The 25,925-nt window shown below is 39.2% G+C and overlaps 3 protein-coding genes across 5 annotated transcripts in view; 2 read left to right on the top strand and 1 right to left on the bottom strand.

Moving 5' to 3' along the window:
- The window catches only part of LOC124297384 (tumor protein p53-inducible nuclear protein 2), a 61,976-nt gene extending 41,252 nt beyond the window's left edge, over positions 1-20,724 (top strand). For 2 of the 3 annotated variants that reach the window (XM_046748357.1, XM_046748356.1), the window contains exons 2-4: positions 13,133-13,311; positions 14,214-14,587; positions 15,575-20,724. In XM_046748357.1, the coding sequence (XP_046604313.1) occupies positions 13,158-13,311; positions 14,214-14,587; positions 15,575-15,730 (684 nt within the window). In that variant the 5' untranslated portion in view covers positions 13,133-13,157 and the 3' untranslated portion in view covers positions 15,731-20,724. Of the gene's footprint in view, positions 1-13,132; positions 13,312-14,213; positions 14,588-15,493 lie in introns of all 3 variants that reach the window. The other variant, XM_046748358.1, reaches the window with a different exon arrangement.
- The window catches only part of LOC124297373 (uncharacterized aarF domain-containing protein kinase 5), a 67,067-nt gene extending 45,214 nt beyond the window's left edge, over positions 1-21,853 (bottom strand). The window contains exon 1 of the mRNA XM_046748336.1: positions 21,729-21,853. The gene's annotated coding sequence lies outside the window, so the exon portion shown is untranslated. The remainder of the gene's footprint in view (positions 1-21,728) is intronic.
- LOC124297382 (uncharacterized protein F13E9.13, mitochondrial) lies at positions 21,381-23,874 on the top strand. The gene is made up of 6 exons (XM_046748352.1): positions 21,381-21,808; positions 22,054-22,136; positions 22,200-22,340; positions 22,426-22,625; positions 22,728-22,855; positions 22,957-23,874. Exons 1-6 carry the CDS (start codon positions 21,733-21,735, stop codon positions 23,142-23,144), a joined length of 816 nt encoding a protein of 271 aa, XP_046604308.1. The 5' UTR covers positions 21,381-21,732; the 3' UTR covers positions 23,145-23,874.
- Positions 23,875-25,925: the final 2,051 nt, after the last annotated feature.

Raw genomic sequence — 25,925 nt, forward strand, 5'->3', positions numbered from 1 at the left:
AGAGAGGCGGGGAGGTAAATCATTAGCGACAAGGTGACGATGCGACTTTTCTTGTACTCGACCTGCCACATTTATACGATTATATGCATTATGTCGATGTCATGGTGATTGACCGATTTATAAATATATATATATTTAACTCTGGATTGTTGTTACCGTGATATTATTTCAATGTTCAGTCTGTGAAAACAGTGGAAATTAACCGATATACCGAGGGGCCTGAAATAAAGTGGAAATAATTTTGTGTACAGAATCACTCGAGCTACGCTGCAATCGTTGGAGATGACAATTACAAATTGTTTCCGACAACTTCCCGTAAACGCTTCGTGTTTTTCTGAACATCCTATAGACGGTGTAAAACAGCATATGTGCGGCAGCCGTGAACGTTGTAAGTTGGACAGTGATGAAAACGCGAATTTCCGTCTACAAAGCAGCCGTTTGAAATGGTGAATTAGACGCGGCGAATTGAGATAATCGTTTTCTTTTGTCTAGTGTTTTTTCTTTTCTCTTTTTTTCCCTCTCAGCCCCGTTTTTTATCCCTTGGCTTTCTCTCTCTCTCTCTCTCTCTCTCTCTCTCTCTCTCTCTTTAGCTCTCTATCCATCTCACCATTATTCTACGTAATCTATTCGAAAGAGTTCCGCGCCAGATACTCTCGGCGAGGGTGTAAATAGGCTTAACACTTTCCTGGAACCATGCGCTTGTCCCGTTTCAACCATACAGTGTCCATAACGTCACTGTTGTACGACTTCCTGTAAAAAAAAGAGTCCTAGTTTCCGTAATTATTATTTGTCTACGTTTTATTTCTTTCTTTCTTTTTTTTTTCCCTTCTTCTTTCATGTATCCCATTTTTCCGTCGTAATTACAAACCAGCCACCTCACATCCGTTTGTCCGCTCTCAGTGGGTACCATGCATACGTTTTACATATCAGATTATATCATCAATTAATGTATGGACGATTTTATTCGTGCATTCGTGCGTCTCTCGGTTCGTTCATTTACTCTACTGCGTATAAATATATCGAGACGCTGTATAACGGCTTACGAATATACACAGATACGTGTAATTGCTCGAAATTATTTTGTAATAATCAGATGTTTTTACAAATTACGCAAACGCAACCGTATCCGAAAATTATTCGCGCTGCGATTGACGTAAACTGGGATACCAGCTCTTGCCAACAATCCTCTTGGCTTTCATGTAGCTTGAATACCTTCGACCACGGTCTAAAATGCAACGGAGACAAGGGCATAGTTGTTAAAAAGAGATTAAGCTTGTTGCGTCGTAAAAATAACAAATAATAATAACAACAATTCGTTACCATTCCGGTAAAAGAATTATTGTTTTTCGTAACGAGTATACTTGACAAGTTTGCGCATACTCAATTTTCAGTACAAATAATAAACAAATTAATCGTTTCGAGAGTCAAATTGTCCGTCGAAAACTATTCGTCGATTTACTCGACCGACGGCAAACTTTTTGTTACACACGTCTCGAGACATTTTATTTATACCTTTCTCCGTTTTATTCCTTCGTCACCACGTCTTCCTCCCCCCTTTTTCCCGTAGATTAGCCCCCGAACAGCGATATAGCAACGATCCAATTCATAAGAGAAACTCCGAACGAAATTGCGAACCCGAAGTGGTTTCGCGTCCTTGGTTTTTTTTTTTTCTTTTTTGTTTGTTTTTTTCAAATCTTTTTTTGTTCCCCGTTTCACGGACGGCCTTGACCGCAGGCTGAATGCCAAGGAGGGGCTGGAAGGGGCGGGTCGAAGACTTGCTTCCTGGGTCGGGGCGATATTACTTCCCGTTTTCTCCCGGCCTGGCGGGGATGCGAGAGCTCGTCGCGCCTGCGTCGTTCATCCCGGTTTCTCTCGTGTCCTGCGGAGGGATTTTCGATATCCCGCGGAAAGGAAGGGATACGCGGATTGACGAACAATTATACGGGAACAATGTTGTAAATTTATTATAATATGAATGTAATTGTTCAACCCTTGTGTGAATATGTTATTCAAGTTTTTAGCGATTATAACCGACATCGTCGCGTTGTTTCATCAGTGGAGAGAAACGAAGTTTTACCTAACAAAATTCTCTTTGTTCGAGCTTTCGTATCGTCGTGCGTGTAAGAAATGCGCGGTAAACAAAGTTGAAAAGAGCGAATTGAGAACGAAGGGAGGGGTGTAAAATAAAATTTGCACGGATATTACCTCGTTACTATCATGCATCGATCGTGCCATCTAAAATCGGTGAAACACGCATTAACCGATTAATTAATATATTATGTTTCTTTATTGAGTGTACAATTTGCATAGCCACATTGCATATGTTTAATGTCCACTTAAATGCGTGACATTGATCGCAGAGGCGAGGTTATCGTGTACGTGTATATTACAAGGATCACGGTCAGCGGATCGATTAATTGTTCAGAAAGAGGGGCGATTTAGAATTATAACAGTACGGTTCGTTACGATTGTTACATAGATTTATTATATAAATAAAACTGTTTTATTTTACAAAAACTTGTATTCACTGGTTCGAATTCTGTAATACTTGTAACAATTTTACTCGATTGAAAATAGTAAATATGCTGTGAAAAATTTAGTCATTTGTTAACATTTATTTTTTATTATTTTATTCGTAAGCTGTCAAATAATAACGTACCACAACTTTTGCGCCGGATAGTCAAAGGTGTGCCCAGATATACTTGAAGGAAAATGAAAGTCCCGCGTCCAAGCAAATCGTTGTTATTATGATTACTACCATTATTACGTATAAGCGATTTGCAACACCCTGACCGTCTTACACACACCTGCGATATTAGCTACAGAATATTACAGGTATTTAAAAATTTGCCGTTTCTCTTTGCAACGCGTTCATCGACGATACAACATCGACATAGTATATAATAAGAATAATATATTATACGACGCGAATCTTTGACCCGGAGTTTTAACTTGATATCGAATCTCATCGGCAGCCGCGCCGCAGCGATAAAATTGCGATGCGCGATGTCCAGACAGCGACGGGCTGACGGGCGCGTTTTTATTTCCGCTTTGATTATTTATTTGATTTTTTTATTTATTTTTTTTTCATAGCTTTACTCGTGTGTTGTTATTTTTTTTTTCTCTCGTTCTTCTCGCAGCCGAGATAACTGATAAGAATTACCGTGTTTGTTCTCCATCGACCTTATATTATAGGCGCAACGCGCGATAAGCACTCCCTCGCGTAATGACAACGTTGCTTAGCTAATCTACCCCCTCTACCCCCTGCACCGCCACTATATATTAGAGATTTGAAAGAAACCGAATAGTGTATAGAAAACAGAAGGACAATTTTATCTTCCTTGCGGACGAAAATGTGAAAAATGCTGATACGTAATTCGGATTCGCTTACGCGTCGCTTATGTGGGAGAAACTTGCAGGGGTAGGGGGCGAGAAATAAAAGAAGAAAAATAAATCGTAAATATACGTGTATTCGGACGTATCCGAATATGAGTTTTAAATCTTTGAAGCATTCTTCTGCCGTCGAGTTTGGCGCCGTCTCAAAGAGACGGACTTGGGAAATCTGACCGCAATAAAGGTCGGCAGTGGAATTATTAATTGCCTGCTTAGAAAGACGAGACGAGACGCCCTGCAAACTCGTATTCAGTCATCCTCTCGCGACGTGGATCTGTTGTAACCATGGACGAAGGGCCTGTTTGTTATACAAGTTGCGATAAACTTGTAATATATACATACACGTGCGTACGTGTGATGTTACAATATTAGGCCCGCGGCATTGATGCGATGGCGCCTTTATTATACGGCACGTAGGTATATGTGTACGCATGTATAAGGGACACGTGTCGGCTTCAATTTGAAACAAATTGGGAACGGCTGCTTGGCTGCTGGGCCAGTTTTCTTTACCTTGCCCCTTGGTCCGCTATTACAAAAACTTAATTGTTACGCCTGCAGTGAGTTCGTTTTACATTATAGGTAAGTATGTTCGAAACTGAGATTGCGTTAGGTTGCGAGACGAGTGAAAATTATTACTCTACGCCCGATGATCGTTATGTTATATCCTGTACAAGTCGCTGCAGACCGAGCATAGTATACATTATATGTTTGTAATTACTTTGAAATGAGAAGAATTTTTGTTATTATTCTTCACCGTGAAAGGATCTCATTTATTTTTAGTTTATTTATTTATTTTTATTATTGTTCATGCGAACAGTTGCGATCGGCAAGGAAATTTTGTTTTTCGGTTGAAATATAATATAGAGACTATAATTTTTGGATCTGCTGCGATTTTGTCTCATCGTTAGCGACGATTTATTTTTATTAATTTTCTTTTTTTTTTCTAGATTCTCCATTTTCTTACTTTTCCTCAACGGAAAATATCTCTGTACGTCAGTTTCGATACGCCGATGCAATTTTACGCTCTGTAATAAATTCCTCGTACAACGTTTATCGTTATGCATTTGGCCAAATGTGCACTTGTCGGCTACTATAAATTATGCAACGGTTATTTCCGTAACCGGTTATCGCGCATCTCGCGAGAGCATACACGCACCTTATCTCTTGATTTATAAGGTTAATTAATGAATGAATACGTTCGCTCAAAGATAATGCGTACGTGTAACACATGCGTATAAAAAAATATACTCAACGGGCATGGCAGGGTTCCTATTCGTAGTAGTATCATAACCAACGTCAGAGATGCGTCTGGCACGCAATTATTGCAGAGTATAACTCGCACGGCGATTTTGAAAGAAGAGTGGAAAAAAGAAAGATGCGACCGAACGACCGTGAAGCTTGAAACGCATTTATATCCCCGATATTATTACACAACGCAAGGTATGCGTTGCGTTATATAACAACCAATATTTTCAATAACTAACTTTGTGGAATTTTTTCTTTCCACCGAGAGATTTTATCATTCCGACTACCGTGGCTACGCCGATATAGTTAATGTAATACGCGTATACGACGACACAGACTCGTCGAGCGCTCGTTGATGTCGGTGAATAATTTAGCATACACGCATATACAGGTACAACAAGTACGCAGAAAGCCGTGTTTTGTGTAACGCAAGGCAAGCTCGTGTGTAGCTCTGCGTCTTTCTGTTTCTGTGACGGCGGCGTCGCGTCCAGGAAGCAATTACACAACTTTTAAATATAAACCCGGCATAGAGCGTTTGGCAAACTCTCGTTAAGCATACCCGATGTACAGGTATAAGGTATGTTCAGGCTGTACAATCCGGCCAACAACGCTTCGACTCTACGTCCTCGAGAATGGACTCGATGCGCGGCGCTGCCATTGCCGCCTGACTTTGCACCGTTCGCCTTGATTCGACGCCTACTTTATTCCCTCTTACGATCTATCAAGTTATAACCTACCCGACTATCGTAATATACTCCGCACGCCTCTGGTAACAACCAAGATTTTGGCACTGCGAAATTGTCTTGTTCTTTTCGCATCTACTGTACATACACCGTATAAACATGGTATGTATATGTATACCTGTGCAAGATACAAGTTGCCGCATTTTATCCAAAAATTTCTTCTTTTTTTTTTTTTTTTTTTTTTATTAATATTTTCTATTATTTGCAACTCGATGCGATCGTTCGCCCTCCTTTATCACCGCAATCGAATCGCGAGGAATTCGTTGTCGATTCGAGACTGCTTACGATTACTTGTAAATTTCTATCGGGGAACGTGATTCTGTATAGATTGAAAAGCGATCCGAGAAACGTTCGAGAGTCGCGTGACGTTCTTTGGTGGATTTTCGGTGACACGAGAGAAGCACGAGCTCGTCACGTGTTAACGGAGGATCGGTATCGCAGATCACGCGGTGATTACGCGTTTCTTCGGCAATAAATATATATGTATATATATATACACACACACACACACACACACACACACACACACACACACACACACACAGTATATATGTATACATATAAGTTTAAGCTTTCAGCGAACCTGCAAAATACAGATGTATTACAATAATTCTTGTACTAGCAATGCTACGCCCATGCATCTGCAGCTCTCTCTATGATGCATTCGTATGCATAAAGCTTTCCGATACATTCCAAATTGCAAATCGATCGTAGCTGTAATATATTCCTCAACTTGATATGCATAAAAAATAATAATGATCGTAATTGTTTATACATTCTACACTATAAGCTGTATTTGACAATGTTGTTGTTTATTTTATTTTATTAATTTTCTTTTTTTTTTATTTGGCAACATCGCGACATTTTGATCTTGGTTAAAAAATATATACAGCATACAAATATCATGAAATTAATCCCATCGCTTTCTTTTTGTATAATTAGTGCAGCAGCGTTATAAGTATATATAAGGCGTGGTAGTTGGATTAATGTTTTGTTTTTTCTACCCCGGAACTCGCGGTAATTCACTTGAAGCAACAATTTTCTTTGACGGGGGCGCGAATTCCTGTCTAGTGCAACCGCGCGTGTTCGTGTGTGTAACCTTCGGAAACGGCTGGCACTTTGCCGAGGTTAACATCGGGAAATCCATCAATTTTATTACGCCTGCTATGGGTTATTGTGTCGGGGGATGGCGGCTAGGCGAGGTAATAATACCGATCGTGTATACCGGAATAGGGAATAAAGAAACACCCGGTACGAAGAAATCTGGAAGAAAACGTACGCTTCGCGATTTATGTTAATTGTTTATTTCTCCCGCAAATCGATGACTTTTGCAACACTTTGCGTCTCAGGGTTTCTCGGTCCAAGTGTGTTTGAACAGATGATCCGCGGTTCAGAAGCAATTTAATACTTATAAACCGTGCAGGCTACGCGGACTCGTCAATTTTTAGCGCAAGTTCGGGAGCCTCAGTCTCGGAATTTATAGGTCCAGACATCGACAAGAAATCGTAACGTTTTAAAATTCATATATATCAAAACTGCCAGTTCTTTACGCATCTGTAAAACTTTCAACCCTTGTTTCGATGCTTAAAAATGCATCGATTTAAACAACGTCGAGTGTCACACGTCGAGTTGTGTATCGAGACGTGTTGCACATTCGTCGTTGCGTCGCATGGATGTATTTACTACACCTGAAAAGTGACTCGGCGTAATGCAAAGTCTGCGAAAATCTTACGCGTGAGTAAACAAACTCATGCATAACGAACGAATGGAGATCGAGAGTTTCGGGAATATTCATAAGCAGGACCCTCGGCCGGGTCGGCGGGTCGTTCGTGGGTTTCCCTCCGAGTGGAAGTAATCGGGCGTTAAACTTATTCCTGTTTTAAATACCCGCGATGCTTCGACGCGAACCTAATACACAGAAATTCAAGTTCAAGCTCGCCTAAAGCTATCGACACTTTTCTATTATACAACCCGTTTATGCATCCGCAAAGACATGATTAATTACGTCAAATCCAACCACACCGTCACTCCGTTCTTTCAGATAATTTCTATCTTCTTACGGAGAGTAAATTTTTAAAGACTAACGAAAACCGTTTATCAACATGTTCGGCAGACGTCTCGCTTTACAACGCAGCGATATGTCGCAATTTTTACACCTGGTGAGTCAATGGAGGAAGAAAAAGCTGACCGAAGTCTCGCAAATAATGCTGTATAAGACGATTGCATTTTAATGGCTTTTCTTTGGTTATTTTATTATTTTATTTAATTTCTTTTTCAACTTTTCCTTCTACCGTATGTATGGGAAAATTTTGCTACTTCCGTAATGACACGTTTATACACAGCGCGTGTCGTCGAAACAATTTATTCAAAATTTTTGCTTTCGCGGGCAAAGTATGGTACTAAAATTTATCATAAACCGAAAACTCAACCGGGTCTATTAATGACGCGGACAAGCGATTGTGTGACGGGCGTTGAAACGGCACGCTGCACACACCATCTTTGTGGTTAAATGCCTCATGGTGCAGGTTCTACGCTTCCGCGGTTACGGCTACCGTTAAAATCGTCCGAACGAAGCGTGTCTGGATTTTATTATTAGCGCACGTTCATTCCTCGTGATTGTTGCCTGAATAGATGTTAGTAGGCAAGCTCAAAGCGGCGGTCTAACGAATCGTTTATTCTCCTACCGCTTTACAAATATTTTACCGCTTTACGATAAATAAACTACACGTAATTTGCGAACGTGTGACGTATGCAAACAAAAATAATACGCCATACCGTAAAGATTATTTGCGGAGAAAATTTTTCTTTAAAAAATTAGCTCTTCCGCATTTTCAAATCGTCGAAGCCTCGCGATACTTTAGAACCGCCAACGAGACACGCAAGCGGGCGAAAGTTAATACGCAATTTTCCGATGCGTGCGATATACGTTGAAGCGCACGCGATATTCGCTACTCCCTCACAGTGCCCTTCCAACTAATCACTATCCGCAATGGTAGAAAATATGCCGACCGCAGCTCGCAACTCGTCGAGCGATTTAACGAACACCAGCTATTATGCTTTGTTACTTGTGCGTCGTTGGTCGGCCGAGTGGCACAGTTTCAACGGTATCTATTATACGTATATACGTAATTCCATGCGAGTTCTGCACGATCGCCTTGACAGGAATCCCGACCTTGTCTTTGGGCTCGCGCATCAACCCGGTAGAATTCGGCTTCCGTTTTACCATCCTTCTCTGCCTCGCAGAGCGCGTTTGTCGATTTCGATCAGGTGATCGGCGAATTGGAGATTTATCGGTTCTTGAACGATAAATTTATACGCGAAGAAGAGAGAGAAAAGGGGGAGAAATATATTTAAGACAAATTCGCAAGGTGCAACTCATGTCTTGTATCTGCGAGTGGATTTGATTTAACGACGTGTTTTGGATATGATAAAAGATAGTTGTGAAATTTATCTTACGACGTAGTTACTATCGTCCTGTAATATCTTCGTGTAGTTATACATGGGGTTTATAATATATCAGGCAGGTATGCTTTGTACCGCATCTTGATTTATCTATAAATAGACTTACGCAAGCTTCAAAGTTGAGCCATTGCGCAGTCGGTGTGAAAAGCTTGGCGCTCGGAGTAAACCAGAAAATTGAAAACCCGCTAAGGTGAAACCGATTCCTGTCCTTCGACGTCACCTAATTTTTTCCATATCACACCGTTTCTAACTATGGCGAAATACACGGCGGGCAAACTGAATTTACTTTGCCAGGCTCTTAAGCCACATAAAATCGAGTCGCTGCAAATTGTGTCGATGTATACAACTCGCGTACAGTTATCGAATAACGCTAAATCTTCACCGGCGATAATATAAACGTAACGCGAAATTACAGGAGAAAAAAAGAAGACAAACATACATAAAAATGAACGAGAACACCGGAAATTATTTTCAATCGCCACACATACACGCCCATCGTGCGATAACCTGCAGATACATCATTTCTGCAAACGGCTGGAGATCGTTCTACAAACTCGTGAATTTCACGACGCCACATCGTTGTCCTCGATGTATATCTCGGCATACGTTTACCGCTATAATCTGTTATACTGCACCCAGTGCATTTTTTAACGCGTCGCGTGACCTTCTTGGTAGCTTTCGTTGCACGTTTTGCATATACACCGTGTGCTCTATTGAGCTGTCGTACCTATTTCACGCATTCACCGCTTCTAGCGAAATCGATCCCACCCTACAGACAAACTCATCACTTCCGTAATGGCAAGGCGTGGGAAGCAGGAACACAGTGTTTTGCTTCGAGAATAAAACCTGGCTGTCGCTTCGTTCGGATTTACATCCAACGGCAAGTTCGCTTTGGAATCCGTGCACAACAACGCGCTAAAACATTTGCGAAACTGTGTTCCTGCGTTGAGACTGCAATCGAGAGTTAAAAAAAGCCAGTGCATATGAATCGCGGATTCGGTGTAACTTTTCAATGACATTTCACTGATTTTTTCCAGTAGTATAACCGCAACGATTCGTATTTAGAGGGTGTGCAACGTTGATTGAAAAAATTCGCTGACCAATTTATCTTGAAACGACTGTCGGTTGAATCGACGTCGCCATAAGTTTACGACCGCCATTCGATCCGACAGTTTTAACGAGTTAATTGACAAGGAAACGGTTCATCACGAAACGGCAGAAACGCCGGGTGGTTTTGCTGATATCGACAAGCTCTTGAAGGTGCTTGAGTTTATAATGTTAAAATCAATGTGCATGACGAGGCGAAAACTCGAGGCGAAGCCCAGTCGGTCGAGGTGGAAAGGTGATGTGAGTCAGCTGTACACGAGCGATGCGTGTAAAAGCCCGTTTAGTTTGAACGCGGGGAAATCTGCAGCAGTGAGACGCGACGCACGATTTATATGGACAACCTGCACTTCGATACTCGTTAGATACACTACCTGAACATTCGAGTCGCTTGTGCGGTCGGTTTTCGCGAGTTTCGATTATCAAACGAAAGTTATACCCACTGTAATATTTACAGGCTATAGCCTGCCTAGCGAAACGTTGCGGGGAAAATGCACCGCGTGTAAAGTGATATGATATAGACAAAGAAAAAAAAAAGAAACAAGTTTGTCTCATTACAGGTTTCATTCGCGCATTGTAATTGCGACAGTTTCGTTTTCTGCATAACTGTATAACAATTAATTTACGCGAGTGTCTGCCGACAATACGTATACATCGTTTATACGTGCATGATTATATGTTGCGATGACGCGGAGCTAATTTCGAGTACGTATTATTGGCAAAATTTCGGGCGTAGCTGGAGCAGGATTGATGAGGCTGAATAATTCTCAAGTTTAATGAGTAAACAGCCAGTCTCTGTGGACCGGTGCAGCCGACGGTCGGTTACTGTAATTCATCATCCATGGCAGGGTATATTTTCTCCTTGTTTTCATCGAGTCAGTTATACAGGTGTACAAGGTATACCTACGCAGCTGACCTACACACGCACACACACAGACACATCGTGAATTACATTGCGCAAGATGCAACTAGAGCGTAACGGTTGATATGTAGGATAATAAAAAGTGGTTAATAATTGTGAAGTAAAAAAAAGATGCCTCCTCTGACAGGCCGGAAAAGCACGTATTGTAAACGCCACGAAATACTAAAATCACTTTTATATCAATGTCAACCACATTGAACGTAATTTCAAGGATTTTGTCCGTTTCTCTCTTTCTCTCTCTCTCTCTCTCTCTCTCTCTTCATACCTCAATTATAATAATATTACGCACTTGTATTATCGCTGAGGTGTACATAATTTCACATCAGCCAGCTTGTATGGCCATAAAATAGTATTTTTTTTTTTTTTTGTATTCAGCCCCCCCCCCCCCCCCCCCCCAACCTTTGCACAGAAAAAATAACAATATTAAAAAACAAATCTGTCAGCGAAACCGGGCCAATGCAACAATAACAATCGGACGGAATCGCGCCACTTGAAGCGCTCTGCGTAACACGACCATAGAACTTACAGCTTGCAGCGTCGCTGACAGTTCCCTCTCTACAATTCAAGCCTACTGTAACATGGTGCACAGGAGGTTTCTTATCGCGTCGATCGACGGTGTAATGGCTTTGAATTTTCGGTAAACTCGTTTGCGTTGCGAACGTCGATTTATGTTACAGAACAATTGATGCACGTGTATTATTCCATTTACCTATAAACCTGCAACGAAGCTTTATTCGAACAATATGACATGTGCAGATTATAATTGTATCATAAAGAATCGATTGAGAGGCGAATTGTAAGTAGTGTCGTAGTATACTATAATTAGGCGAGCTGCTGTTGCAGCGTCAAGTCGGCCGGCAACGAGGTCAAAACGATTCGCGACGGAGGATCGGGCGTTTCTTGATTGCTGCGCGCAAGCGCCCCGGCTGTAAAACCGAGCTAATAATGAAAGCTAATCACCGATTAAACCGAACGAACACAGCTTTGCCGTGTCTGCGGCTCCTCTTCTTTATACTCGATTGGTCAATTCGTTACTATAAATATATATATATACACACACACACACACACACGCACGACACGATTTACGTATGCATACGTATGCGTAGCGTAACACGTCGTGCCTGTACGCGTATGATATAATACATGTATAACGCATATCAGCGATGCGACGAAATATTGTAGCCGCAGTAGTTGTTCTGCGTCAGGCCTTGACACCTCGTCTACATCATCGTGATACGTTGAATTCTAATCGCGAGGATTCGACCCGCGCCGCTGCTGAAAACCGGATGCGACCTTGTAGCACCGATGTTCCAATCTCTATATATTTTACAGAAATTTATCTCTCCTTCGTTTCGTTCCTAATACTTTTCTGTCGGTACATACTTGTAAACGTATACGCGTACGCGTGTAATCGTATCGCGGAAAGGTTGACTTTCACGTCTCCCTCGCAGGGAAATAAGCGCAATTTCGGACCGTTGCAAGGCCATTTTAATTTTATATTAAATCGCAACCGGCCTGGTTTACACGCTTCAGAGACGGTGTAAAGTATCCACGAAAAAAGAATATCAACAAATCTTACAAATATATGGGAAAGACAGGAATGAGAACCGCTGCTTGTCGGTTTTTTCGTTTTTTATTTCATTCAGGCTAGCGCGAGTATGATGACATCATATCAAAGGTTGTTCGGGCAATTGAAGTGAACCGTGCAGGTTCAAACGTGTTTTTTCCCCCCCCCCCTCCCATTCTGGTTGGTTTTTTCTACCAGCCAAACGAGGCGTTTGTATAAGGTTTTTTGTTCGTCCGAAGAGCGACAGCTTAGTTTGCGTATTTGTTATGTACGTGTAACCGAACCGTGTTAAAAAATGATCGTATTTTTTTTTTGTCCCCTCCATACACATAAATATCCAATATAAGTAGGTAGTGTATAATACACGTCGTTCGAAATGTTTCCCTACAGTTTTCGTGGTGCCTTGTGCCGTGCTCGGTACTAAATAGGTTACAGCAACGAATCTAATTTGGTTAACCGACTGCTTGTTACATCAAAATGATGTCAGAGTTACCAAAATCATGTCAACTAAATGCAGCATTATACCGAATACGAGAATTGTGTAATGATGTGCTATATCGGGTGTATAGCGATGAAAAAATGTGCTCACTTATACGTGACTGAGGTTTTTTTAAAAGCATATCGTCTCATTCGACGCTGATAGTTTGACGATGCCGATTCGTTTCAACAATTTCTTCTCTTTATATTTTTACAGCGAGTAATCTAGGAAGGAGGTCAGAATGCTGAGCAGCTTGGCGAACTACCTGCTGGGGGGTAGTCTTAGCGCTCATGACGTTCACGAGGATGATCCAAACGGGGTATCGCTCTCCGTTGAGACTAGGCTTAAAGAGGTTGAGGTCGAGGGCGATGACTGGATCCTCATTGACCGTGCTGGTAAGCAAAGCTTTCGATATCGTCCACTCGTTACTTGCAATTAGGTAAATATACATATACATGTCGTGACGACACACCCCAGTGCCAATTTACTCTATTATATACCTACACCATATACTTGCTTGCAAACGAACACGAGACTAGATTCGTTGAAGATAGACAGCTTCTAGCTGATTAACCGATGCGAAGAGTTTGATACAATATTTCAAGATGAAATAGCGTCAGCTATCCTATCTAGTCTACATCTAATTATCGCGTTAATTCAAGTCTATCGTCATCCCAACCTCCGTCTCTGCACATTATTTATATTGCAGCACGCCGGGTTTTATCTCATTGATATACACAACCATAAACGGCGGCTAGATGTGAAACAAGAAGAAAAAAAAAAAAACAGAAAAAAGCTGTCCATCGTCTTGCGTCATCGTTCGAATCGGTGTTAGCGGTGTTTTTGTGTTTTCTTTTTACGACCCGGTGTCTCTTTCTTTTTACTTTGCGAAATGTGGCACTTGGTCATTGTGTTCTGTGAGGAAATTTTATTTCATATTAATACGTCCCTTCGGTTATTACTACATGTTTTTCAATATATAAACAAGACTTCGAACATCACTTCATGTACGCAAGAACGTGATATTACGTATCGAATAAGGGTGGTAACATCATACTACAGATTTTTCGGGTTGAATTGTGAAAATCGTATTTAGTCACGGTGAGAGACGAAGACAGTAGTTAAGTACTGTTAAGTAACTACGCAATTGGAAAATTTTATCGATGTACGAGGCTAACCGAATTGTTTACAAGCACCGCGTCGATCGGCGGCGATTGGAAATTGTTGGGATTATTTAAGATAAAATAGTAGAAAAATAAGGTAAATCTCTAACGCGAGAAATGACATTTTAACACAGTTGAGGCCACAACGCCGCTTGAGGAGTCATGGTACGTGACGCCGCCCGCGTGTTTCACGAGGGCGGGCCCCATCCACGTGGAGACGTCGCCGCTCGAGGATCTGCTGATAGAACACCCGAGCATGTCCGTTTATCGGGCAGCGGCTCCCCCGGCTACCCCGGAGACTCCCCCGCCGACGCCCGACACCCCAGCGGAGTCCGAACCAAGCCCGACACCCCCCAACGACGCCGAACCTGCCTCCAGCTTGCCGAGGCAGAGGCACAACCGAGGGGAACAAATTCAGGAAAATCAGCAACGCAGGAACGGCATTCACGAGCACAGACCTGCCAGGGATGAGGAGGCCCGAGTTGTTCAGCTTCGCATCGCGCAAAAGGTGCCTTTTTCAAATCGTTTATTCATTTTTTTTTTTTTTTCTTCTTACGACGACGAATGATCAAGCGGTCAAAATTCGGAATGATCAAAAGTTCGAACGTTACCAATTCTTCGCAGTTTCGACAAACGCTTTATGACGTATGTATTTGCGAAGGTTCGTAACGTTCCGAGTTTTCACCATTTGGAATCTTGATCGCTCGGTAATGGTCTGTCTGAACTATGATCCGCATCCAGGTATCACGTTTTCATAACATTCGTAATTTTGGCTCTTCCATTTCAAAGATATTGTAATGGCAAATGCAGCAAGATATTAATTAATAGTGAAATGTGTCGGTATCAAATTCACAAATACTTGTCTATTAATTGTGTGAATTTCAACCGTTGACGTCGTGGGTTCGCGATTAGCCAGCTCCTCTCTACCATACGATGTAATACAACAAATCCTATAACAGTTTCTGCCTCCCGATGCACTTCTCTTCTTCGTATGTTTTCGTCAGACGCATTTCGTTACAACCATTGTAGAATTTCGTTACATTTTTCATTTTACAGGCACTCCCATTCACCTATTACCCAAAATTTTCCCGATTTCACCGACTCTATGTCCGCACATCATTGAAGTACGTATACCTGTGGTGCATTCTTGATTCCTTGTCTTTGAAACGAAAACATACGTTTACATTTGATGGAAATTATTGAGTCAACAAAGTCTGTTCCCCAGTTCGTAGTTGAAAAAGAAAAAAAAAATGGCTAAAAATAGCGAGTTGATTATGACCCAAGTTTATAAACATTATATAAAATATTGGTTTGCAAATTTCCAACATCATTCCCTGAAACGAGTACAAAACTGACCTCCTCATATTGAACGAATAAAATTTGTGCCAAAAATCACGGTTGTCCCTATTTTCAGGCCGGTTTCAACTTCGAGCAAGATAATAATAAAGGAAGGAAGGATCGTTTCTTAAACAATAATCGAATCGTTTGAATCCAGGTTCTGGAAAACCGAGCAGCGCAGGTTCTGAAACGTGGCCGTATGGAGCGTGGCAACAAGGTGAGGGAGGTAGCAAGCGGCAAGGGGAAACGTCCCCGTCGCCAGGACCGCCTGCGTCAGCAAAACAGCGGCGCAAACAACAATCGCAAGTGCTAGTCGTCTGATCTCAGGCCAGGGTGCACTCTAGCCCCCCTCCCCCCTTGCACCAACAAAACCCCCTATATATATATATATATATATATCCTCCCCTGCCCTCTGACCCCTCGACCACGTGGTGGTAGTTACGCTATTGGATATTGTCATTCTTTTGTTTTATCGCTGTATTATTTTTACGGCTGGTTACACTTTAATTAACGATTCTTATTATACCGTTATTGTGTTTCACCGTGCTCGTATGTATTCGGCTGATTACGATATTTATAGTTTGAACGGAAAAAGAAGTAAAAGAAAATCGAAGAGTCACGGAAATGTGCCAGCTATATATACGATATACATATATGCAATATATATATATATGCAATATATATATATATATATATATATGAAATATATAGGGTGTTGAAAAATTGCTGTGAGGTGGTATGTTGAGTTTTCTTTCTTTCTTATGTTTCTTTTCCAAAGCGCGTTTCTTTTCAAACTATATTTACTCATACAGATTATTTAATATTTATTTCATTACAGTGATTACTGATTTAACTTGTATCACGAACGGCCGATTATTTTCCAATTACCTGTCGCAAAAATTATAATCCCACCCTTTTCTTTCTTTATAATTACTGATCACGTCTTCACATATAATTGGGTATAAATCGGTTGCTTTTGATCAGCCTGTTATTTCAGTAATATTCAATATTCTAATAGCAACGTATTGTATCACGGCGAGGGAAGTTTTTTCCTACGATAGTTTCAAACTAGATAATTTTCCATTTTTTTCACTTTTTTTTCCAACTTTCGTATTTATAGCACAAAGTTGCAAATATATCTTGAAATATTAACCACACCCCCAAATCGTTGATGTAAATAATATTTTACGGAAGATTTCTTTTAACGGAAGGTACGCATTTTGAAACGAACCTTTAAGTGTTAACGGAGACGTAATCATAATTATTTGCAAAATAATATAACTGAATACTGGGGGAAGAAAAAGAATGAAAGATAAGAAAGAAAGAAGAAATTAAAAAGTCAGTAAAACTGATTAGGCCGTTATAACCCTTCCCAAGTAAAATCCGTGTATACAATATGTAACATACCGTACGTAGAAATGTACGTAATTTCGCGGCGTACAAGTATCGTATTTTTGCTGTGGTGAAACTTGTGAAATGAAAAAAAAAGCATCGGATAAACACGTTAGATTCATTAGGCAGGGAATATTTATTAACAAATATACATAACTCGTGAAAACGTTGACTGACAATGAAATTGATTTGGTGGAATAAAAAAATTTATATTAATAATTTTTCAAAATTTTGCCGTCGTACGTAGAAACATGAAACCTGAAGGGCTTAGAAAGGAATACAATATACGGCATAGAGTGTATATACATACATGCATAAAATAAATATGTACGCATGTATACATACCTAATGTGAAAGTGTATGATGTAAAAAAAGAAAAGAAGCAAATATTCGCAGGAAAGGAAAAACGTGTGTGACCACAAAAATAACGGAAAATTTGAGAAAAAGACAAAGAAAAGAAAAAAGAAGTATCTACCTTGTGTTTAAAGCTTGACGATTCACTCATATCTGTTCATTGTTTGAAACGTATACATATAGGTATACAGTAGGTATGTAGAAGCGTGTGCACCCTGGCCCTAACAATGATAAAAGTATTTTATACAACTAATTGTAACTTTTAATTATTAGTTTTATGAATTCATTAATTATTAATCATTATTCATCATTATATTGTAAACGATTAAGTCTTTCATTACGCATACCAATAATGGTTTGTGTCATGTGTGTGTAAGTGATGAACACGCTCAGAATGGATGCGAGGATATTACCGTGAGTGAATTTTAATTCGAATGAATCAAATCGATTTTGCGATAAAAATTTGTACTGTATCATAAGTTGTAAGAGCACAGTCTTTGCGAGATGCGGATATTTTTGTTGGTTCTTGAAAATTCGTGTACGGCATTATGTGGATATGCGGGTGCTTTTCGTATATTTGCAGTCTGAAAACTTCGCATTACAGCAAAACACCGTACCGCATATCCGTACAACTGCCTGTATCAATTCCTTCGAGCGACTTTGCCAATTAAACAAGCCGAATCTGATGGAAAATTATTACGCATAAACACAGACTCATTAACTGAGAGATTCGGATTGAAGACGAACGTATAATATAGGTTAAAAATGAATTAACATTTAATTGAACTATAAAGCAAAGAAGGATTCGATACTTTGCGAGGAACGTACTCACCGCAATTGAAAAAGAACCAATTCAAAGATTTCTCTTTTTCTCGTTTAAAAGACCTATAAAAATTGTAACATAAACCTATAATAGATATAAAGGATATACTAGCTCGCTATATTAACAATAAACTGAAAGAATGTATTTATGAAAACGGACAATGGTCAGCGGTGGTAAATAATTTTTCCATTACCAGCGCAGTATTTTCGCGGAGCCCTTTAATCATCTGACAATGAAGAATATAAATCGGCTATTACCTAAAATATTGATAGTATAATTAATCTGTTGCATCTATAGATCTTATCCGTAATTGTTATTTATCGAAAAATATTGCAGGTTCCTCTAAAAAATTTTGTTTTTTTCACTCGTGTAGGTGTATAAATTTATAATTACCTCAGCGCAAGATATGCATATGCATATATTCATACGCCGATAAATTGGCTTATTTTATACCCGTCCCTGAATCGGAGCATGAGAAGATAGGACAAAAATGGCAGATGCATGATTAACAATTATTGGTGTAAATGGAGATTTTTGCGCGTTTTTCTTAATTTGCGCGGGTCGTGTAATAATGTAGTTACACTCTTATTTTTATTCAGGAGAGAAAGCCCCCTTTTTTGTTTTGATATAAATAAAGTCAGGAAATTCTAGTTCGATTTTTTTTTCCCATTACATAAACTCTCCGTTTGTTGTTCACTCGCAATTTGTCTGGTGCGATCTTCCTTCATTCGTGTTCAAATATATAAACTATTCTGATAGTAAATGAATTACGTGTATATTAAATACATCACATAGATACGCAGCAATTACTGTATGCTCATGAATTCTTATATACTTGCACTGATGTTTGTGAAAAAACAAAAAGCAAAGGAAGAGAATAAAGAGAATTATAATCAATTTGATACATACATAGCTCGATTTAATGTTGTTGCACAATGAAATTGTGCTTAGTTTGTGTTCGTTCAATAATATAAGATACACCTTGTTAATAATTAGTCAATAGCTAGCTAGACTATAAATTTTCAAATGTGATACAACTATACATAACGGAAATGCAACGTTCGATTACTGTGAAACCTTACATGATTGTGCATGGTTATAATAATGAATTCTGACGAGTCAAAAATATATTTAATAAACATCTATATTAAGCTGGAAACTTTTTTCGACGAAATGCTGAATATTTTACCAATAATGTACACAAGCATGCATATATTTTTTCATTCAAATTATTTTTAATTGTCATTCAAAGTAAAACGAAGCACGTTGCATCAAGGTGGAATAGTATAATATAACCGTGGTATAAGTTGAACAAATACCGCGTATTTTATCTTGCACGTTTGAGAAGAATTCCGTACGGTTCAAAATATGAATAATGTCAGTTGGCGTGCACATGTTATAACTATAATAGTAAACACACACACACATACACACACACACACCACGCACCTTAAGTAGTTCATTAATAATTGTTGAAAGAGCAATACTTACTAACGAAGACAAATTATATAGCGAAACTTGTCTCGTGCTCTCTAATTACCTACTAATACTAAGATTGATAGATTGACTGTGAATCAATAAAAATAAGTGAAATAAATAAATTAATATGTGCATACATATATATGTATACTATACACATGTTCTTAGATTGTAAATTGAGAAATGAAATCTAGACTGTAGACAAAACTAAATATTATAGGTTTGTTGCATCAAATCAGGTTATTAAAGATTGAATAGAGATGAGAGCGCAAGAAAAAACTATTTGTACATTATATTACGTAATTTGATTGCACACAGATTTATATTGCGAAAAATTTAATGAAAATCTTTTATAAATATATCGATCCATCTGAGCGTGTTCAACCCTAATTCCTCCACCACCATATACTTAGATTATTATTATTATTATTATACATATTATTGGACATTATAATTATTGTGACGCGAGTATAAAGTACGTCATTGCAATCGGTGTGAACTGTGAGAAGATGTATAATTTATTTGCGATATAAATGATTAAAACATGCGAATAAGTAAACAAAGTAGCCGATAAATATGTAATCGATTATAATAATTTATTCTCGCAAAAGTAATAATTATGTATATTGTAATTATAATAATTATAAAATATTATAACGTTCGGGTCCGTAGTAGAAGCGATCTGATTTTCAAGTATCAAAATGTTGTTTGTACCATACATATATTCAACAAAATATACTGGCTGTGACATAGCCCAACAGATTGCAAAGTTTATTTTAAAGTTAAAAAGAATAAAAATAAACGATTGAAATAATTTGAACAAAAAGATGCGAACTATTATTAAACGAAGAAAACAAACTAAAATAATGACGGTAATATTAAATAACAAAAGGTTTAACGGAAAGGAAAACAAGAAAAATAAGACAAACAAAAAGTTGAATGATATATTATTAATATTATATTTATCGTATATAATGATGAATTATAATTAACTTTGCGTATATAATTGTACATTTTTCGTAATTGTAATAACATAATTACTTAACTCCTTATAGTCTCACTGGAGAATATGAATGCAAAAAAAAAAGAAAAGTGAAAAAAATGAAAATAAGAATAAAAACTCATATACATGTTAGGGTAATATACATATATTGTATTTTTCGTAGATCGCAAGAAAGTACGACTGTAATAATAAATAATGAAATTCCTCTGCGGAGATGAAAAATGTGATAAAAACATAAATAAAAGATTTAAAATGATCTCTTTGTTCATCTACTGAATTCCTTATCGCTATCTCAAGCATGTTATTTTTCTCAGTGTATTATATTCATAATTGTGTTGAAATTTCGTTATAGGTAAATAACAAAAAAAAAGCAAGGACGGAAAATAAGTGAAAGGACTTCAAAAAATATCGGTTGGGTTCACTCTATGATTTTTCAAGCGGAGATAAATTAAATATCTTCGTCAGATTTTACAAGATTTACAAGCCACATTTGTCATTCAAGTTTAAGCGATGTGCAGGCACAAAAATAAGGAGCATAATTAGCTGAGTAAACTAGTTATAGTCATTGGCTATTATTTGATGATATGGAATTGTAGCTGGAGCGAATAAATATTACAAGTAATAACTACTTTTATCATCAAATATGCTACTCTTGGAGCGAGACTAATTTTTTACCATTAAATGGCGTCGTCCAATATCTTAATGGTCCCTGATAAATTCGGAATTTAAAAAATCGTTAAATTTTCACTGTCTAAATAAACCGTGAAGTCGAAGACTGGGCTTTCTAATAACTTTGAAATAAATTCGAAAGCCACTAATGTGTCCGTTGAAACGTCTGGTTGCCGGCGTCCAGTCCCACAAAACCGACTTACGCACACATGCAAATAACTACTGACATTTCAATCGTGTTTCCACGTATCTGGTCGAAGAATTATTACTGTACCACGTGAACGTGACGACATTTATTTCGCTGTGTAATTTGGAGAAGACAGCAGTTCTGTTCGCATCGTTTATAGACCTGCAAGAGTGCGAACGCGACACGCATTTCGGGAGAAAATAAGCCTCCTAAGCCCTATAATATTAATAGTACATTGTACAGTCTCGGACAGAAGGCGGTTGGGTTAAAGTTATCCCGAATCAGTTGTACATACGTATGTAGGTGCGTGCTTGTATGTATATATTTATACCTACGCAGATTTGTGGGAGGATGCAAATTGACGTGGGAAATAATACGGAGAGTGTTTTTCGTCTTTGACTCACCGAAATGTTGAGGTTTCGCAAAGTATTCACGAAGACCGGATGCTCGGCGATAGGGATGATACACGTGGGCGGATTGCCAGGTGGAGTACTGATTTTTTTCACGTGCTATTCAACTAACCTCGATCACTCCGCTCTCGTCTGACGTAATTTAGACGCCGTGCGCGCAGCGCGGCGACGGCGGGAAAACTTCGAATGGCGATTGACAATGCTAGAAATTTCTCGTTCCCAAGCCGTTTGTTTAATCAATGTAAAAACGCACGTTATGCAGTTTAACGCGGTATCCAACTTCGAGGTCGTTCGATAAGCAATCGGTATTTTATTTTAGGAACGCCACGATACGGAGGCAACGTTAAGAGAATTATCACAGATGCGCTCGACGACGCCGCGATTTATGCAAGTTGCAAAGTGGTCAGTATCTTGGCGTGCATGATCGTTTTACATTTATTAATATTTGATCAATCCGTCTTTCAGGATGGCGTCCTGGTGGAAAATATGCACGACATCCCGTACGTCCGATCTAAGGACTTGCTTCCGGAAACTACCGCCTTAATGACGAGAGTTTGCTCTGAGATCAGGAAAATTGTTCCTCGACACGTGCCTTGTGGGGTTCAGGTATCAAAAACAAACTTCCCCAATTTATTATAATCTGATTAATGGTCCTCCGTTATGATGTTCGTATCGATCGAATGATAAAAAGGTTTTAGCAGGAGCGAATAAAGAGGCAATCGCCGTGGCACAGGCAGCTGACTTACAGTTTATCAGAGCGGAAGGTTTCGTTTTCTCGCATATAGCCGACGAGGGATTCACGGACGCTAGTGCCGGGAGTTTGTTGAGATACCGTAAACAAATAGACGCCGAAGATATCCTTGTATTTTCCGACATCAAGAAGAAACATAGGTTGGTACAGGTTCTTTGACGTTTAACAGCTTACTGTAAAAAGCTGAGCATTACAATTAGCTAATCAGAATTTCGTGACTAATATTTTTAGTTTAATTCTAGCGCACATTCTATTACATCCGATGTAACTTTATCCGAGACCGCCAAGGCAGCTGAGTTCTTCTTGACGGATGGTGTTATCATAACAGGATCTGCTACTGGTGATCCAGCGGATGCCTCGCAAGTAAAGGGTATGGAATGTAACCAAAATTGGAAGCGTCAATGAGATCATACCTACTACGTATTGCGATGTGTGTTGAGTTGTCATTTTGTGTGAAATACTTTATTGCAGAAGTGAAGCGGGTGGCAAAGGGGCCTGTCATCGTTGGTTCAGGTGTGACTACTGAAAATTTAGAAAAATACCTTACAGCAGATGCTGTTATCGTTGGAACGTACTTCAAAACTGACGGACAATGGAAAAACGCGGTTAATTCAGACCGAGTGAAATGCTTCATGGAAAAACTTGGGAAGCTTCGATAGCTTGAAAATAAGCAGACATTGAACATTCACAAATTGCGAACACACGTCGAAATAATTTACTGAAAGTTAAACGTAAGGGGCCATCCATAAATTACGTCACACGAATTTTAGAACTTTTAAACTCCTCCCCCCGTCCTTGTCTCAGGTTGTCACATTTTTAGAACCCCCTCCCCCTGATGTGACGTAACAAATTTTTCAAACTTATGCATGTATTTAAAAGAAGTCAAATGAAAACAGTTATTTTCATTTTTTTCTTATTATCATTGAATAATCTTTAATAAAATCAACATAGAGTCGAATATTTATGATATCAGAGAGAAAAAATGACTAGTTAGGAAACAAAAAGCGACTATTTAAGCATCTCCAAGACGCTCACGTTGAATTTTTTCAAAGTTTTTCACCAAGTCAACTTTAATCTGCAAATATTTTGAACAAATTTTGAACTACATAATTTTTAGTTACAAACGTTTCAAAAATGTTCCTACAAAGAATTTTTTTTTAATTTTACACTGAAAAGTATCCTCTTGTACGTTAAAAATAAATGATTCATGTCAATTCGGAACAGTTCTCCCTTTGTTACAAATTCTTTTTTCGACAGACTATTCCCTGCTAAGTGAATTAGGGGATGGACATTTTTGGATTTTGATTGAAATTTTGATAATTAAAATGATGCTGGAGTGTATTCTTTGATGCGCTGCATAAATGTAATTTTCCGAGAGGAATCTATGAGACGCAGTTCCAATACGCTGCGATCAATATATCTGAAGTAACAGCCGAATAACGAAACAATTCTTTTTTCATATTTTTCTGCTATCTGTATTTGCATCGTCATTTCTCTGCTGTTGATCCCACGCTCTTTTCGCTGCGTTTTCTGAGTTCCTTGGGGTCCAATTGGTCGGGCAAGAGTCATACGAATCAATTCTGAGACGAAAAATTTTTTGGTAAAAAAAAAAGGAAGGTTAACCCCTTTGTATTTTTGGCGAAAATTTTCGCGATTTTGGAAAGTGCTGGAATCAATTCTTTCAGGCAATATTTCGACGTAATTTTGCGAGAGAAATCGATTGGGCGCAGCCCCAATACGCTGCGATCAACGCATCGAAAGTTACGGCCAAAAAACGAAAACCTGAATTTTCGACCTTTTTCAGCAGGTGCCTTTGCCTTCGTCATTTCTCTGCTGTTGATCCCACGCTCTTTTCGCTGCGTTTTCTGAGTTCCTTGGGGTCCAATTGGTCGGGCAAGAGTCATACGAATCAATTCTGAGACGAAAAATTTTTTGGTAAAAAAAAAAGGAAGGTTAACCCCTTTGTATTTTTGGCGAAAATTTTCGCGATTTTGGAAAGTGCTGGAATCAATTCTTACAGGCACTATTCCGACGTAATTTTTCGAGAGAAATCGATTGGGCGCAGTCCCAATACGCTGCGATCAACGCATCGAAAGTTACGGCCAAAAAACGAAAACCTGAATTTTCGACCTTTTTCAGCAGGTGCTTTTTCCTTCGTCATTTCTCTGCTGTTGATCCCACGCTCTTTTCGCTGCGTTTTCTGAGTTCCTTGGGGTCCAATTGGTCGGGCAAGAGTCATACGAATCAATTCTGAGACGAAAAATTTTTTGGTAAAAAAAAAAGGAAGGTTAACCCCTTTGTATTTTTGGCGAAAATTTTCGCGATTTTGGAAAGTGCTGGAATCAATTCTTTCAGGCAATATTTCGACGTAATTTTGCGAGAGAAATCGATTGGGCGCAGTCCCAATACGCTGCGATCAACGCATCGAAAGTTACGGCCAAAAAACGAAAACCTGAATTTTCGACCTTTTTCAGCAGGTGCCTTTGCCTTCGTCATTTCTCTGCTGTTGATCCCACGCTCTTTTCGCTGCGTTTTCTGAGTTCCTTGGGGTCCAATTGGTCGGGCAAGAGTCATACGAATCAATTCTGAGACGAAAAATTTTTTGGTAAAAAAAAAAGGAAGGTTAACCCCTTTGTATTTTTGGCGAAAATTTTCGCGATTTTGGAAAGTGCTGGAATCAATTCTTACAGGCACTATTCCGACGTAATTTTTCGAGAGAAATCGATTGGGCGCAGTCCCAATACGCTGCGATCAACGCATCGAAAGTTACGGCCAAAAAACGAAAACCTGAATTTTCGACCTTTTTCAGCAGGTGCTTTTTCCTTCGTCATTTCTCTGCTGTTGATCCCACGCTCTTTTCGCTGCGTTTTCTGAGTTCCTTGGGGTCCAATTGGTCGGGCAAGAGTCATACGAATCAATTCTGAGACGAAAAATTTTTTGGTAAAAAAAAAAGGAAGGTTAACCCCTTTGTATTTTTGGCGAAAATTTTCGCGATTTTGGAAAGTGCTGGAATCAATTCTTACAGGCACTATTCCGACGTAATTTTTCGAGAGAAATCGATTGGGCGCAGTCCCAATACGCTGCGATCAACGCATCGAAAGTTACGGCCAAAAAACGAAAACCTGAATTTTCGACCTTTTTCAGCAGGTGCTTTTTCCTTCGTCATTTCTCTGCTGTTGATCCCACGCTCTTTTCGCTGCGTTTTCTGAGTTCCTTGGGGTCCAATTGGTCGGGCAAGAGTCATACGAATCAATTCTGAGACGAAAAATTTTTTGGTAAAAAAAAAAGGAAGGTTAACCCCTTTGTATTTTTGGCGAAAATTTTCGCGATTTTGGAAAGTGCTGGAATCAATTCTTTCAGGCAATATTTCGACGTAATTTTGCGAGAGAAATCGATTGGGCGCAGTCCCAATACGCTGCGATCAACGCATCGAAAGTTAC

This window comes from Neodiprion virginianus, chromosome 2 (assembly GCF_021901495.1).
Source record: "Neodiprion virginianus isolate iyNeoVirg1 chromosome 2, iyNeoVirg1.1, whole genome shotgun sequence".
Lineage (NCBI taxonomy): Eukaryota > Metazoa > Arthropoda > Insecta > Hymenoptera > Diprionidae > Neodiprion > Neodiprion virginianus.